Raw genomic sequence first — 16485 nt, 5'->3', positions numbered from 1 at the left:
TCTGAATATTGATGTGAATTGCAAACGTAAGGATAGTCAAGGTGACTCAAAACATCAAACGTTAAAAACTCTAAATTTATTTAATCGGCGGATCGCACCTTCGAGGAGTAAGACACATTGTAACATTCAGTGCTATCATTTGCACGAAACTCTTCGCACAGAGCTGTATATTGGCTAACGGATATATTCGACATCAGATTTCGCGACCGGCAAAACCTTAGGTTAAAGCGGTCCAAATGAAATCTAGATGTAGGAAATATGTTTTTGATGTTTTATGAGAAACAGATAATCAAGTTACAATTTTAAGTATGTGTTTTACATACTTTCCTATTAGGTTTTGCAAGTTATGATGTCGATTCTTGTCAAAGAAGCCTTGCACCGATATTTGTTACAAAATGCAACAATCTTGCAATATTTACTCCTAAAATACTTATTCTGTTTCAGGTCGCTATGTTTGCAATAAAAGTAACTGGTCTGAATGCATTCCTACAACTTGAACCATTCGTAAAGTTTGCAAATCACTTATGACAGACCCGTATTAATCAACACATTTTAAACTGCTTTAACATGGGTTCTAGAAATAGTGCAATAGCGGACCACACAGCATATATGGAAAAGAATCTACATGATATACAATTTCATATTGAAGAAGAGGAAGTACGATTTATTCAAAATGGAATTGAAACACTTGTTACTCGCATTGTTGATGACATAAGCGATGTTTCAAAAGACAAAATAGAGACGTATAAACATGAATTCAGTTTGAATGCTGAAACAGATTATGAACCAAAACGGAGAGGTCTTACTGGAATTAAACTTAAAGAAAAGGTTACGGATGATAAAGTAGTAAAGGTTGGCAGTTTTTACGAGGAAACTAAGAATAATTTGCCAGACGAATTCGATTTCGCTTTCATCATTGGAATATTTCAAGTCATAAATCGTTGTGCTTTACATTACTTTCTTACCCAGCACGATTGGAGCTCTAGCACAGATAATTGGTTATACCTTCGTTATATATTTTCTTACGTTCCCTTGTCTAACCAATATATTTATCAGTCTGATGACAGATTGTGTAAACTTCATTTAATGGACACAATTTCAATATTCAGCGGACCTGCTAGAAAAATGAAGTTTTTGTACAAGAACCAAAATGGACATACATTTGAAATCAGTGTTGTCGTTGTAGCCGGATTTAAAATTTACGATCCGTTTCTGACGAAAGATAATTTGATAAGATCCTGTACTGTTCCTGGGTTCAAGCGATTTATTGCTGAAACCGGAAGTTACTTGATTGTAGACCAAGGCAAAGTATCATTTAACGAAACAGAGAAAGCGTTTATTCTTGAAGTACTTTCACCTTATCATAAGGATGTATACAGGCTGGTTAAATATTTGATCAATGGGGAAGATAAGAAAGAGCCTTTTAAGCAGTACTGCAAAGAACGTAATATAAAAAATCTCGACATTTCTTCATTTACCATCAAAACCACTATGATTGCACACCATTTCCGCTGCACAAATAAATCACAGGAAAACCAATATAGAAACATACATGTATGTGCCCGAGAAATTTTGTTAGATCTGAAACTGGATGTTGCACGGTGTCATAGAAAGCATATTTTAGTAATTACTCAAATGAAAAATAATAAAATTTACCGTACTCCTACCCCTAAAGAAAGGAAATTGAGATCTTATGGCACAAAATACCTATCTATGCTTGAAAAATCTTTGCAGCCTACGACGGGGATGTCTTGTCGTTATAAGTACAAAAAGGTAGACAAGAGTTATTCCCAATACATGCTTGAAAAAGCGAAAAGGTTGGAAACAAGGAAACGGAAGAAATGAAAGCCAAGGATCCAAGAGGTATAGCCACGCTCCCAGAATGCATCCTTCCGGAACAAAACCAAACAGCAGGATATAAATGTGTGTATAAATGACAGACATATATACATGTAACCATAGAAAATATAAGACAAAAAGACAAGAAGAAGGCAACTACTTAAAGTTACACACTAGGGCACCGCCTTGAAACAGTCGGTAGCAGGAAACACTGTTGAAACTTTAACCTTACTCTGCTAAACTTCTAAAATGAACTTGTCCGCCTTTCCTTTATTAACCGTGCAATTGAAAAGGGTGCATATCAAAAGGATAGTGACTGAATGGCGAACAGTGCAGATCTTGATCAGACTACGCTTATCATGATCTGCACTGGTTGCAAAAGGCAGAATCAAACGTGTCCAGCATAATAAGGGTTAAACCGGTTAAATTCTTACTTTATCCCCTTACAGGACAATGTAGATAAATATTAATTAATTGATAACTAGGCTGAGCCCTTACAGAAACTAAACAAATTTTTTAAACATAAAACAACTAACCCACCGTTTGTTAATGCTTTGGTATCTTTTAAATTACGAAAAAAAGAGCTTTTTGAGATTAAGATTATGCTCGGAGAAGTTATTTATGTTCTTGGTAGTATTATAGAATGTCAACAAAATCAAACTTTGCCAATTTAAAATTTTATTTACTTTTAGACTTTAACGCTTTTTAGCTCAATTATTTATTATAAGCACCAAAACAATATGAGGGAAAATCACAGAAAAGTACGTTGTACACATGCCTTATCAAAAACACCATTAAATATTTCTGTGATATATAACCGTTTTCAGGTAATTCTGTTCTTATAAAATCACGCCATTTATGCGACATTTTAAAGATGTGTTATATAAATGAATTGAATTACACCATGTAATTATGATTATGTTTGCTTAAAGTGGAATTATGTTCATTTTCAAGTAAAATTCCAGCTGAAATAGATTATAGGCTGATCACTACCAAATAGAATGTAAGCCTTCGCTGGTCTAGTCACAAGTAGTCCAAATATAAATAGTACTACTCTTTTTCCCTTTCCTGGTGCCTTTTCTCGACAGCAACGTGCTTACTTTTACCCTACCGCGTTTTAGTATGTATCACTTTGCATTCTTTTGATATCGACATGTTCCTATCGCATGCTAGGTAAAAATGGCGGCGTAAGAATTTAATGTCTCGAAAAGAGAAATTGAAAGAAGTGAAAAGTAGTAAATTCAGCGGGCTGTATTTAACGAACTGTAGTTTTCTTTTATAAAAGTTAACACCCCTTTTCTTTCTGTTTTAGCTCACTTTTTCTGATCGCTCGATGTCCGGCGTCCGTCGTCTGTCGTCTGTCTGTCTGTCAACATTTAGCTTGTGTATGCGATAGAGGCTGTATTTTTCAACTGATCTTGATGAAACTTGGTCAGAATGATTACTTTGATGAAATCTAGGCCGAGTTCGAAAAGGGATCAGCTGGGTTCAAAAACTAGGTCACTAGATCAAATCAATGAAAAAACGTGTGTATGCGCTAGAGGCTGTATTTTTCAATTAATCTTTATGAATTTTGGTCAGGATGATTGCCTTGATGAAACTTAGGTAAAGTTTGAATATGGATTATCTGGCTTCAAAAAGTAGGTCACTAGGTCAGATCAAAGGAAAACCTTGTGTATGCGCTAGAGGCTGTATTTTTCAATTAATCTTCATGAATTATGGTCAAAATGATTGCCTTGATGAAATCTAGGTCGAATTTGAATATGGGTCATTTGGGGTCAAAAAGTAGGTCACTAGGTCAGATCAAAGAAAAAGCTTGTATATGCAATAGAAGCTGTACTTTTCAACTGATCTTCATGAATTTTTGTCAGAATGATATCCTTGATGAAATCTAGGAAGTTTTGGAAAAAGGGTCATCTAGGGTCAAAAATTAGGTCACTAGGTCAAATCAAAGAAAAACCTTGTGTATGCGATAGAGGCTGTATTTTTCATTTGATCTTAATGAAATTTGGTCAGAATAATTGCATTTATGAAATATAGGTCAAGTTCAAATATAGGTTATCTGGGTTCAAAAATTAGGTCTCTAGGTCAAATCAAAGAAAAACTTTGTGTATGCCATAGAGGCTATAATTTTCAATTGATCTTTCTGAAATTAAGTCAGAATGATTGCATTGATGAAATCTAAGTCAAATTTATATATGGGTCATCTTGGGTCAAAAAGTAGGTCACTAGGTCAAATCAAACAAAAACCTTATGTATGCGATAGAGGCTGTATTTTTCAATTGATCTTCATGAAATTTGGTCAGTTTGGTTCGAATATGGGTCATCTGGGGTCAAATACTAGATCACTAGGTCAAATCACAGAAGATACTCACTTATACTCAAGATTTTAGCTCCAATTTTAATAATTGGTCAGAATATTTATTTCCATGAAATCACTAGGTCAAACATGTTTACACTGTTATTTTGTGTTATGGTGTGTTTATCAGGTGAGCGACCTAGGGCCATCTTGGCCCTCTTGTTCTAAAGTAGCGATCTAGTTCTTTATGGGAATATAAGTCTCTGAAAATCTGATATGCTAGAAAATGTCGAAAAACCGCTATGAAGTAAGTGGATTTTATATGAAATAAAGAACAGCTGGATTTAGTGGTGTTCAGCCAAAATGCCACTTTAATTCGATATATTTGAAATTTTGATACTGTTATTAACAAAACGTTGTTAATTTCAAAGCTTAGCTCACTAAAGAGAGAGCGGATCTACGGATTGCGGGGTCGTTAGTTCATGTCTGAAACCATTAGCCTTCCACCTCTGATTCATATGGGGAAGATGACAGTCACTTGCGGTGAACGTGCAAGTTTTTGTACATAATACAGGAAAATTGGTTTGGTTAACTTCCCGCCGTTGCATATCTCAAATACTGTTGGAAAAAAAGCTACTTCCACTGATAACTAAGATACTGGCAAATATTCTATGGCAGTTTTACTGTTTCGTTCATTATACTGTTTCGTTCATTATACTTATTTATTGAACAATTGCCCGCCCGCTTAGCTCAGTAGGGAGAGCGTTGGTCTACAGATCTTGGGATCTTGCGAGTTCGAGCCCTGGGCGTGGCGTATATTCTCCGTGATGATTTGATAAAAGACATTGTGTCTGAAATCATTCGTCCTCCACCTCTGATAAGTTGACAGTTACTTGCAGAGAACAAGTTTGTACTGGTAACGAATCCAGGAACACTGGTTAGGTTAACTAGCCGCCGTACATGACTGAAATACTGTTGAAAAACGGCGTTAAACCCAAAACAAACAAACACACAATTATTGAACAACCCTCGTATTTGATCCAAACAGTGCAATATGTGCTGTAAAAGTACATTTAGTATATAAAAATAACCTAAAGAATGACATGGCATACGGATTATTGTCTTTTTCAACATTTCTTTCAGTCATACAAACGACGGTGTCTACTTGTAGTAGTGAGAAGGGTTTCTCTAATCGCAGTAGGCTTTGAAAGCGAACAGCATGGATCCTGACCAGACTGCTGGTCGCTAAGCCACTATGTTGGTTTTCTCATGACGCGGCTCAAATAATTAGAATTGAAATTATATATGCCTAACAGTTATTTTCTGTTGAATTCCAAACAATGGTTTTAGTCAACTGCAACAAATACCCGTCTAGGATCTATAATTTAATAAACTACATTTAATTCTAACTTAACAACGAACACTCGAGAAATTTTGTACTTCACAAAATTGCGATTACATTGTCACATAACGCAGACTTTTAACGTCTTCTTGTAAAAATAAACGGCGTGGTTAAGCACTACACTAAATTACGGATTACGTACCTTGAATTGCCGAAAATTCAAAAAGATTCGCGGCGATTTCTCATAAAAAAATAGCTTTTAGATATGTTTTGTCTATAACGACCTTTAGACACTCGTTATGAATGCGCACACCCTTAATTCAACTTGTATTGAAATGTCATCACATTACTTCCGCTGACATGTTGATAAAACAACCAAATTGTTATTTGTCATATCGCAAAAATGCAATCACTTCCGTAATAGTAACGTGTATTGAACGGCGTAAGAACGTTGACGATAACGAGGCCCGCCACAGGCCCAATAAATTGAAAGAAAATGTCTATGCTTTTTGTTCATAAGTACATCTCTTTTCAATTAAACGAATTTGTTTATTTATTTCTATATTTTTTGTTTCATTTTTTAAGCTAGGAAATATGCTTAATAGAAGTTTTTCTTAGGTTTAAAATTTTGTTTTAAATTCTTGTACTTTTGCACGATTGCGCTTATACGATCAAAGTAGTCGACACGCAATAATTTCATCATTTTTTTTCATCCTTAACTTTTTAAAGAAAGCGATACAAAATTGCCAGATTTATAACATGTTAGTTAATAAAAATAATTATAACTACTTCATATACCTTTTTTAAAAGAAACCAAGTTCCACTTATTAAAATGAAAATTTTATTTTCCCTCGCATTTCCTCACATTTAAACGTTTGCGCTTACGGGCATTTAAACGTTGTCAACAATTTGAAAACCTGTCAAAATCTATTGACGTATATACTATTTTGAAGAATTTTTATATTTATATTTAATACACAATTTTGACCTGCGTAACTAACTTCAAAGTTGAACTAAACGGAGCTAAATCAAGAACAACAAAAGAAACAGCAAAATATATGCAATTGGCACTAAAATAAAAAATAAAAAATAAAATTCGAAACTAAAAAAAAAAAAAAAAAACCGGAACAAAGGAAACCTATCAATATTCACAAACGGAACAAATTGTTAATGAAAACTAAATAAAGAACGCATTGAACAATAAACATATGGATATATTATAGGTTTAATGATTGAAACAAATTAATCGGCACACTGGAACAAAAAATATCAACAGTTCTGAACAAATTGAAGAAAGAAAATTGTGTGTATAATATACTTTTATATTATATACAGAGCTGTGATTAAAATTTGAAAAACAATGGATATGCGCGTAATTTTGATACTTACAGGAATATTTGGAGCAACAGCAGGTCAAAATTTTCACTCCGATTCCTGGAGTGTGGATACAGGTTAGTCCTTTTTGTCTTGATGTAAATTGTTGTTGTTATTTAAATTATTATTTCATTTTTAACTAGTGCATGCTGCTGACAACGGCCACATAAATCAGAAGGTGAGAATGAATGACTTTAAGACGTTTAAGGCTTGTACAAGCACATATCTACCGATTAAAGATTAACGATTCACATGTAAAAAAAAAACAACAACAAAAAACATGTACCATTTTTAAATTAGTTCGTTAATTACTGTAACATAGAATAATGGTTTAAATTTCAAGCTACAATTTATAAAGGAAGAAGTTGAAATGTCGAACATGCAAGCGTAGGAATCATTCTATTTAATAAATACTACATAACAGAATCATGTTTTAATATAATGAAACACGACGCAGAGGTTAAACGCCTTTGGAATAAGTGTTTAAATGCATTAACATGGTTCTGCTATACATCATCTCGATTCTAATATGTCTTTTATGTGAACAAGTCGATGGCATACGGAACTTGCTGCACTTTTTTTTTTTTTGCGCATGATTGAGCCAAGTATAACAGCTTCTCATGACGACAAGGTGACCGCGCTTAAATAATATTTAATATAATGGATGGTAACACTCCCATAAAATAAAATAATTTATGAGTGCCTAAAAATAGTGAAATCTAGTGAACTATTCTGTGCGATTGATTGAAAGTATTTGAATAAAGTGTATTAGCATTCAGTTCTGAAATGTAGATCAAATATGGAAGAACTCTTTACCGGTGCCAGTATGGCGCAAAATGATATGTTGGCGGTACATCTATTTTGGCGTGTTTAAATAACAGTTAACGGTAACTTTAATATTAGAATATGTATTTCAATAAGGCTCGGGTCTGAAACTTAACGACATCGAAATGTTAAAAGAATTTTAAGATAAACGTTTAAAAAAAAATATATGTAAAACATAGTTTACATGTAGCTTTATGTGTCATTCTTCATGACAATTGGAGTAATTCATTACACGTACATGTACTGAAATCCATTTTATCTGTGTTGGTCTTTTGCACATACAGAGTAAGCGGAAGACGATTGTTATTGGTCAGGCGTTTATCATAGTGTATTTTAACATGCCTTTTGGCTAACTGCACTTGAGGATATGAGCTGTAAATGTAAAATTTGACATGTTCAGTAGGAAGAACAAACATATAAAGACATCAAACCGATATAGTATAAGTTTATTACATAATACTTCGAAAACATATCTGTCGTTATTGAAAGAGGCTGCAAAGCTTTTGCAGTACCAAAAAGACGCAGTTATATAAAACATATTATATTTCATATTAAGCTATGTCTTATTATATGTACCTGACTAATGATAAAGACTATATATGAAACTGAAAAATCTTATGCATACTTTATGTGCTATATTTTTGAAACTGACTATATTTCCTATAACTATAATTATATTTAATTGTATATTGTATGAAACTGATTATATTGTATAATTTAAACTTTAGAGCCGACAAATCAAATGAACCTTAATGGAATTACATTTTTCCACGAGAAACAACAGACGGACACGAACGGTGAAGGAAAGATCCACAAAAGTGAGCGAAACTCCAAACCACTACATGCATTTTCGGTATGTGAATATTTTAAAAAAACAATAAAAGCAATTGTTCTTTGTTTCATATCAAAGTCATTTGAGTTTCAGATTGGTATGCTTTCTAAGTCTGCACACGAATTATCAATACATTTTCTTTTTAAAAAATTGAAAAGAAAAAAAAATGTGTTAAATTAATTATTTATCAAAATACATCAGATGCATCTATAGTGCCGCATATCAGAAATCGACCCGCAGAATAATTAACCTAGTTTCGTTTTTAAGTAACCAACCGGAACATAGCGAAATGGCAAAAGTGTCAGTTATCTCGCAAATCCTATTCCATCTCTAATTTGGCCACAGTGCCAGTTATCTCGCAAATACAATTTCTTCTGTAATTTGGCAAGAGTATCAGTTATCTCGAAAATCCTATTTCATCTCTAATTTGGCCTCAGTGCCAGTTATCTCGCAAATCCTATTTCATCTCTAATTTGGCCTCAGTGCCAGTTATCTCGAAAATCCGATTTCTTTTGTAATTTGACAACAGTGCCAGTTATCTCGCAAATCCTATTTCATCTCTAATTTGGCCTCAGTGCCAGTTATATCGCAAATACAATTTCTTCTGTAATTTGGCAAGAGTATCAGTTATCTCGAAAATCCGATTTCTTTTGTAATTTGGCAACAGTGTCAGTTATCTTGCAAACCCGATTTCTTTTGTAATTTGGCAACAGTGTCAGTTATCTCGCAAACCCGATTTCTTCTGTAATTTGGCAAGAGAAACAGTTATCTCCCAAATCCAATTTCTTCCTTTATTCGCAAGAGTATCAGTTATCTCGAAAATCCAATTTCTTCCGAAATTTTGCATGAGTAACAGTTATTTCGCGAATCAACTATCATCTCTTATTTGGCAACAGTGTCAGTTATATTTCAAATCCATTTTTCTGTAGTTTGGCATGAGAATGAATTATCTTACAAATCCAATTTCTTCTGTAATTTGACAAGAGTATCAGATATCTTTCAAATGAAATTTCTTCCGTAATTAAAAAAAGAATATTAGTTTTCTTATTACATAATTGTTGTGCTTGTTCATTTCAGCATTTTATGCCGGACCAAAGCAAATTGTCACTAGCAGCTGGATTGTCTCGTGTAGCGAGTGAATCGAAGATAAATTTTGGTGGTAAGTAAAAAATAAAAGCGGGTATCATAAAATTCCGCGTCGATTAAAATCGATTAATTGATTATTTTACCTTTTGTTTATTCATAAGCAACTTTTATTATTCATTGTGTACTTAAGTGATGGCAAAAATATCAAAAATGTCACATGTCATATGACCGCTCCTAACATATCCAATGTTACCCAGTAAAGCGTCTATTCGAATTTACAAGCGTCTACTGAGCATTGTTATTATGAAATCTATTTAAGTGTATTAACTTAACTGAAGAAAAAAGCTTGAATATTCTAAGATAGTCACATAAGTTGAATTAACAAATTAAACAATGAGTCATTTGTGGTATAGTTAGATTAAGGCTACTTCTCAGTGAAGATTATTGTCAACTCTCGAAACTGAATGTCAGCCTCGGTTTCACCTCGGGTGGAATTTCATTCCCCCCTCTTGGCAATATTCATGTTATCTTCACTAGAACATGATACTTATAAATATGATATTTTGTCGATTGTTATCAAACCTTCAGTTCCAGGCCAAAACATTATTTATTCCAAACTGATAAAATCTGCAATTTACCTAAGGCCCATTTTGACATATTTAGAAATTTTGGACTGTGTGTTTCCACTACAGTCCATGAACAGGCTCAATCAAACCGAGCCTGCAGCATTTTGAATTTTGTCGTGTTGGGCGACCTGTGAAGTTTCCACTTTTATTTATTTTGTTATATTTCCTGGTTCTTTGGTATAGTGGTGAGCATTCATTTGTACTTTCATAGAATTCCGCAAATTCCGAACCTTGGAGGGAGGGGTTGGGTGAGGTTGGATTCGTGAGTGGTGTTGAACAGTCCACAACCTGTCATCAAATCACTGGTGTTGAATATTTCCCTCCTTAGATGCGACCTGTTCTACTAAAGGATCTTTTCAAAGATATTATTTCATTCTACGACCATATCGAATTTGATCTTTATAAATTCCCTCACTCCTCGCCTCTCTTCGTGTTTTTTGAAACCTACCAGCTGGTAACTATCTAATAACAAATAAATATTTTGAAACACTTTACCGCTTGTCGATATGGTCTTTCTCCGATTAGCTATTACACAAATGAATACATTATCCAAGCAATGCTATACAGATACATGTATCATTTAACAAGTTTAAGTTACTTAAATTTTGGTGGTATTAGGTGTGCATGTGTTCGGGTTTAACGTCTTTTTCAACAATTTTTCAGTCATATAAACGACGGTGTCTACTTGCAGCAGTGAGCACAATGCCCAACTTTATAATGCTACCTCACTGGAATATCACGCCGTAGACACGTGGCATGATACCCCACCCAGTCACATTATACTGACACCGGGCTGACCAGTCCTAGCACTATCCCCTTAATGCTGAGCGCCAAGCGAGAAAGCTGCTAGTACCATTTTTTACGTCTTTGGTATGGCGCGGCCGGGGATCGAACCCACGACCTCCCGCACTCGAAGCGGACGCTCTACCACTAGGCTACCGAGGGGTGGTATTAGGTTTGATTAAGGTATACAAATAAGAAAAAAGAATGAATGAATAGATACTTTAGCTCTTCCAAAAGTTTGATTTTAATATGTCTAGAAATGCTATTTGTACTTCCGTTCAGGGAGCTCTCAAACCTACCGTCCAGGTTTGCTTGACATAGATGTCTAGATTTAAAAAAAAAAGTAACCCTTAGCTTGCTGGAGGCAAGTGATTTTGCCTTTGAGACCAGTACAGGCCAAGATCAGCCTGCAAGTCTGTGCAGGATGTTCATGGTCTGCACTGTTCGCTATTCAGTCGGTAAATTTTTAGTGAACTCTCCTTTAAATAATAAGTGATGCTGCCTCAATTGAATGATGGACCAATCCATTTTAGAAATTTAGCAGGGCAAGGGTTAAACAGATATATACTTCTATTGATATTTATTTCCGTTCTTTATTATTTTCAGCGAGTGGCAGCAACAAGAATAATTTATTAAATTATGCACCTAAAGACGATGTTAAAGCTCCTTTTACAAGTGAGGTAGTTGGATTCGAATCAAAAAACAGTCAGCTTCCAGAAAACGGAAGTAATTGGAAAACGAAAAGTTTTACCGGAAATGACGTCATAGCTAGTGATAATAGTCAATTAATCAACTTTTCTCAGTTAGGAATAATGAAAGAAAATGTTAATGATGTGATGAACTCTGTGAACGACGTGAAAGAAATAAGTTACTTTAATACTGGTTCTAACGGCTTTGCAGCTAACAGTAATTTTGATATCTCTGCGAAAAATGGGAATGATATATCCGCAGATAACACTGGAGGAGGCGATAACATGTTTAATAAAGCAGGAGTTGTAGAAAACAATTTTGTTCCGCAATTCAACAACAATGGTTACATCTTCGACAATGCTTTTGCTTCTACAAATACGGCTAAAGTGGACATATCAGCTCAAGCAGAAAACAGCATGGTATCACGGGTACTGCCAAACGAAAACATAGAACCTTTGGTTAATGATTTTCCTAATAAAATATCCATTACGTCCTCGGACTCTTTTGCAAGTGGTATTTCCAATAGCGAAAATGCTTTTAATAATATTGAATCGACTATATCTGTCAACGCGGCCGCATCTACAGAAGAAAGAAAGAATATCGTAAAGCCTTTTCCATTTGAACAATTACATGGAAAACCAACAAAACTAAGCAAACGAGTACCAACATTAAAGACTCAAAATGACTTTGTTGATAATTCAAGAAAACCGATATTAACAGTAAAATCAGCTTTTGTTGATCTGAGTGGACGACAAAATCCAAACATGAAGACTTTCGGAAATTTTATTGATAAGTCTAATGAAATGACACCGAAAACAACAATACAGAGTACAACAAAACCAACAACCCCACTGGCATCAACGACAAAGACAACCTTGATTTCGTCGGTAAAAACTAGCCCAACAATTGCAAGTCCGGAGTCAACGAGACCAAGTCCAGTGTTAACTGGTCTTGGTTTACCAGGAGTATTAAGTGTAAATCCCAACCAAATAAGCAAAGACAATGTCAGAAGTAATAGTAAAAATGAAAATAAGATCAATACAGGATCAAATAAAATTACATCACAAGATACCATCGACACGCAGACAGGGAATTCTGAAACGGTGTTGGCTACGACAGAACCTCCGCAGGATAAATTGAATGTTGATATGTTGTATCCACCAGCACCGTTCCCTGCAATCGATCAGTCTAACACAATCTCAAGCGTTGATCAGACTGGGATGAACAAGCTAAACATAAACACTGCAGACGTTGCAAGTAATGTAGATAAAGAGCAAACAAATTTAAACAACGGAAAAACTGTTAATACCATACCATTGGATACTGTTCCAGAAGACAACAATAGAGTGCCTGTTGGTGACTTAGATTATGACTATGATATGTATGCAGATATACCAGTCAACGTGAATAATGGTCCATCGAGTAAAGATCAGTCAAATAAAAACATACCACTGGTGCAAAAGAATAATGGCGACATTGACCGTTTTATCACTGATCCGAATGTGCAAATAATTAACCCGAGTAATCAAATGATTCCTAACAATGTTCAAATAAATCCAAATGGTCAAAATGAAATTAGAAGTCGAACCGGGATAAAGGATTCTGGTCTGATTAGTAACTCTAAAAGCAATGTTCAAAATTTTGTAAATGATGGACGCACTGGGTTTATAAATAGAAATACTTTTCAAACTAATGGTCAAGCAGTCCAGAACAATATTAAAAGTAGACAAATGAATACCCAAGACATTCTAAGCAATGATCAAAGAGTTGTAAACAACCAGATAAATTCAAACGAGATAGGAGATGGCCAGGTTATGCAAGGTTCACCTAATGCCCCTGGTACACGTGGAACTAATGGTCAATTCGGTTCAGATAATGTTGGAAATAATCAAAACATATTGAATCGAAATGCAATAAATCCCAATTTGCTTAACCGGCTTAAACAAAACTTTAACAGTTTCTCTAATGGAGGGATCACTTCTAACCAGAATGGTTTTACTAACCAAAATGTTAATCCAAATGGTCAAAATATCCCGATCAGAAACACAGCTTTGTTGAATGAAAGAAATGAAATTTTGCAACAAAACCAACAAAATAATGGAGATCAAACTGGTGCATCCTTTCGAGGGCAAACAAATTTTAACAATATACCTTCTGGAATACAGAGTCCCGATCTAGTTAACAATCCTAGCACTGCTGGAAATGCACAAAACAATTTGTTTAATATAAACACAAATCAGCGGGTACCAACTAAGATACTCTCTGGTCCTCAGAACATAGGACAAAACAATCCGAATATGGTAAGACAAAACCAAAACAATCCGAATATGGTAAGACAAAACCAGAACAATCCGAATATGGTAAGACAAAACCAAAACAATCTGAATATGGTAAGACAAAACCAAAACAATCCGAATATGGTAAGACAAAACCAAAACAATCCGAATATGATTGGACAAAACCAAAACAATCCAAATTTGCTTGTTAGAAACCCGTCCCAGTTTCAAAATATACAGGGATTAAACCGTCCGGTTAATACAGTGCAAACGGGGACTGCTGGTATCTCCGTACCTAATATCAATTCGGCTAATCGGATAGATAATAACCTAGCCAATATGAATAGAATTAATGCCCCAAATCAAAGAAACTTTAATACTTTGAACTTAAACAGAGGTGTTCAGAGTGGAACAATTGGTCAAAATAATATCAATACGCCGAATAACAATATTCAAAATGGCCAATTAGTATCAAACAATATTAACGGTCAAATTCCTAGAGGGAATAATTTCCAAAGCAATCTTGATAGTTTCCCTAGAAATATAAATGGTTTAGCAAATAATATAAGAACAGGTCAAAATGTACAAATACCATTTCAAAATCAAAACAATATTTTAAATACCCAAACTCTTGGTACTGAAAGGAATATCCCAAATTTTAGTAACGGTATTCAAGGTATGGGACAGAATAACAGAAACATGCTACAAAATCGCCAGTTTTTCAATCCTGGCAACTTTCAAAACAATGTTCCTAATATACCTACTTTCCAAGGTAACGTGCCACAATTTCAAAACAACTTACCTAATAATATTTTAAGAGGAAACATCCGTAACGGTCTAAATAATTTTGGGCCAAATAATGCTATTAATTTTCCAGGTATGAATCGTTTCCCTAGCAATGTCCCACTCAATTCAAATCCATTTGGGCCAAATGCATTAAATCGGCAATTCGGATCTTTCAGATAGAATCATTTCTGTCAAGTTTGAATTGAAAAAGAAGTGCTTATTCTATGCCTGACAATTTATTGCAGCTGAAACTCTGTATCTCGAGTGTTTTACTTCCAGACAACCGATATTTCGACGTAAAATGATATTTTGTGCTCGTGTTCTTCGGAACAGGGTGAGAAATTTCATCGAGATAACCGAAATTTCGAGATAAGCGGGATCGAGATATCGAGTATCAACTGCATTCGAATTTAATCTAATTATGTATTGTACTATTTAATTGAACTGTCAGAACATGTTCCCGGCTTTCATGTTAATCTTATATAGGCTCGAACAGAATATAATGAAAGCCGGGTCCATATTTTGACAGGTCAAATAAATTGTACAATACTACAGTGTAAAGATGTATGTAAATATTTCATTGTAAGATCCTATTTAAAAAGAGATTGATTTGTGGCAAGTGGGACATAGATATGTAAAAGTGTGGTTATGTCTCAGAGCAAAATCGTATGAATATTTATTAGAATTGTGAGTGATTATATATGTTAATGACCATTCTTTTTAAACATCGTGTTACAGATTGAAATCCAGAGTACATTGTAAATAATTTGGTAAACGTTCACCGATACCGTATATTTGTAAATAACATTTTATAACTTAATAAAATTAACTTTTTCAAGCATATCTCTATTTTTATTAACTCCATTGTCGTGATTTCTTGTACTTTGTACACACTAAATAATGATCTTCTTTATTCTAAAATTGAAAATCTTCCAGCGGCTGCAACACACACCTGGACCCATTTTAAATGTTTGAAGCTTAATCTTGATAAATCAGAGGTAGAGGAAGAATAAGACACAATGTCTTTTATCAAATCGTGACTGAGAACATACGCCCCGCCCATGGCTCGAACTCACGACCCCGGTCAGCGCTCTCCCAATTGAGCTAAGCGGGCGGGCTAAAATACAGCTGTAAAAATAACAGTTGAAAGTTACAGCTGTAAAATGGTCATGTTCCAAAATTACAGCTGTAACTTTTATGGAGGGAAACATGTGTATTTGCAGTCATCTTTAATGCATTTTGGTTGGATATAACTGAAATTCACAGAGACATCACATCTTCAAAATATTGGAATTTTAACCGTTATGAAGTAAGTACAAATGTTTGATTATCTAATACAGTTGTAACAGGACATGTATAAGTACATACGTTAACTAATTCTACTATATTTGAGGCTGTTAAGTTTAAAAGAAATAATTACAAGATTGTCATAATGTTTTAATGACAAAGAAAGTTTTATAAACAAGTTCTGATGCATAGTTTCTAATTTGTATCCTACTCCTGAATTTTGCAATTGCTATACTGTAAACATATTTCATTTTTGTTCATGACTTTACTAACTAGATCATTTATTTTGCAATTTTTGTAGTAAATGTTTTCTAGAGAATTACGATTCATCCTAAAAAGTTGGGTACCATTGCTTCGTCCCTTAAATTAATGCAGTCTTTTACCACACCTGTAACATTTCCACACCTGTAACATTTCTACAGCTGTAACATTTCTATAGC

General features: G+C 34.3%; 1 protein-coding gene across 1 annotated transcript; it reads left to right on the top strand.

The window, feature by feature from the left end:
* Positions 1-7843: 7843 nt before the first annotated feature.
* On the top strand, positions 7844-15532 carry LOC123543150 (GATA zinc finger domain-containing protein 14-like). Its single transcript, XM_045329233.2, has 3 exons — positions 7844-8532; positions 9589-9670; positions 11613-15532. Exons 1-3 carry the CDS (start codon positions 8422-8424, stop codon positions 14936-14938), a joined length of 3519 nt encoding a protein of 1172 aa, XP_045185168.2. The 5' UTR covers positions 7844-8421; the 3' UTR covers positions 14939-15532.
* The last annotated feature ends 953 nt before the right edge of the window (positions 15533-16485 follow it).

Source organism: Mercenaria mercenaria, chromosome 19 (assembly GCF_021730395.1).
Source record: "Mercenaria mercenaria strain notata chromosome 19, MADL_Memer_1, whole genome shotgun sequence".
In the NCBI taxonomy this organism is placed as follows: Eukaryota; Metazoa; Mollusca; class Bivalvia; order Venerida; family Veneridae; genus Mercenaria; species Mercenaria mercenaria.
The sequence above is the reverse complement of the archived record's forward strand: the minus strand, read 5'-3'. Positions and strand labels throughout refer to the sequence as shown.

Bases quoted from the DNA above. Each gene is read 5' to 3' on its own strand.
- LOC123543150 (XM_045329233.2), top strand. From the start codon at position 8,422: ATGAACCTTAATGGAATTACATTTTTCCACGAGAAACAACAGACGGAC. The intron at 8,533-9,588 runs GTATGTGAATAT...TGTTCATTTCAG, and splicing joins AACCACTACATGCATTTTCG to CATTTTATGCCGGACCAAAG. The intron at 9,671-11,612 runs GTAAGTAAAAAA...TATTATTTTCAG, and splicing joins ATCGAAGATAAATTTTGGTG to CGAGTGGCAGCAACAAGAAT.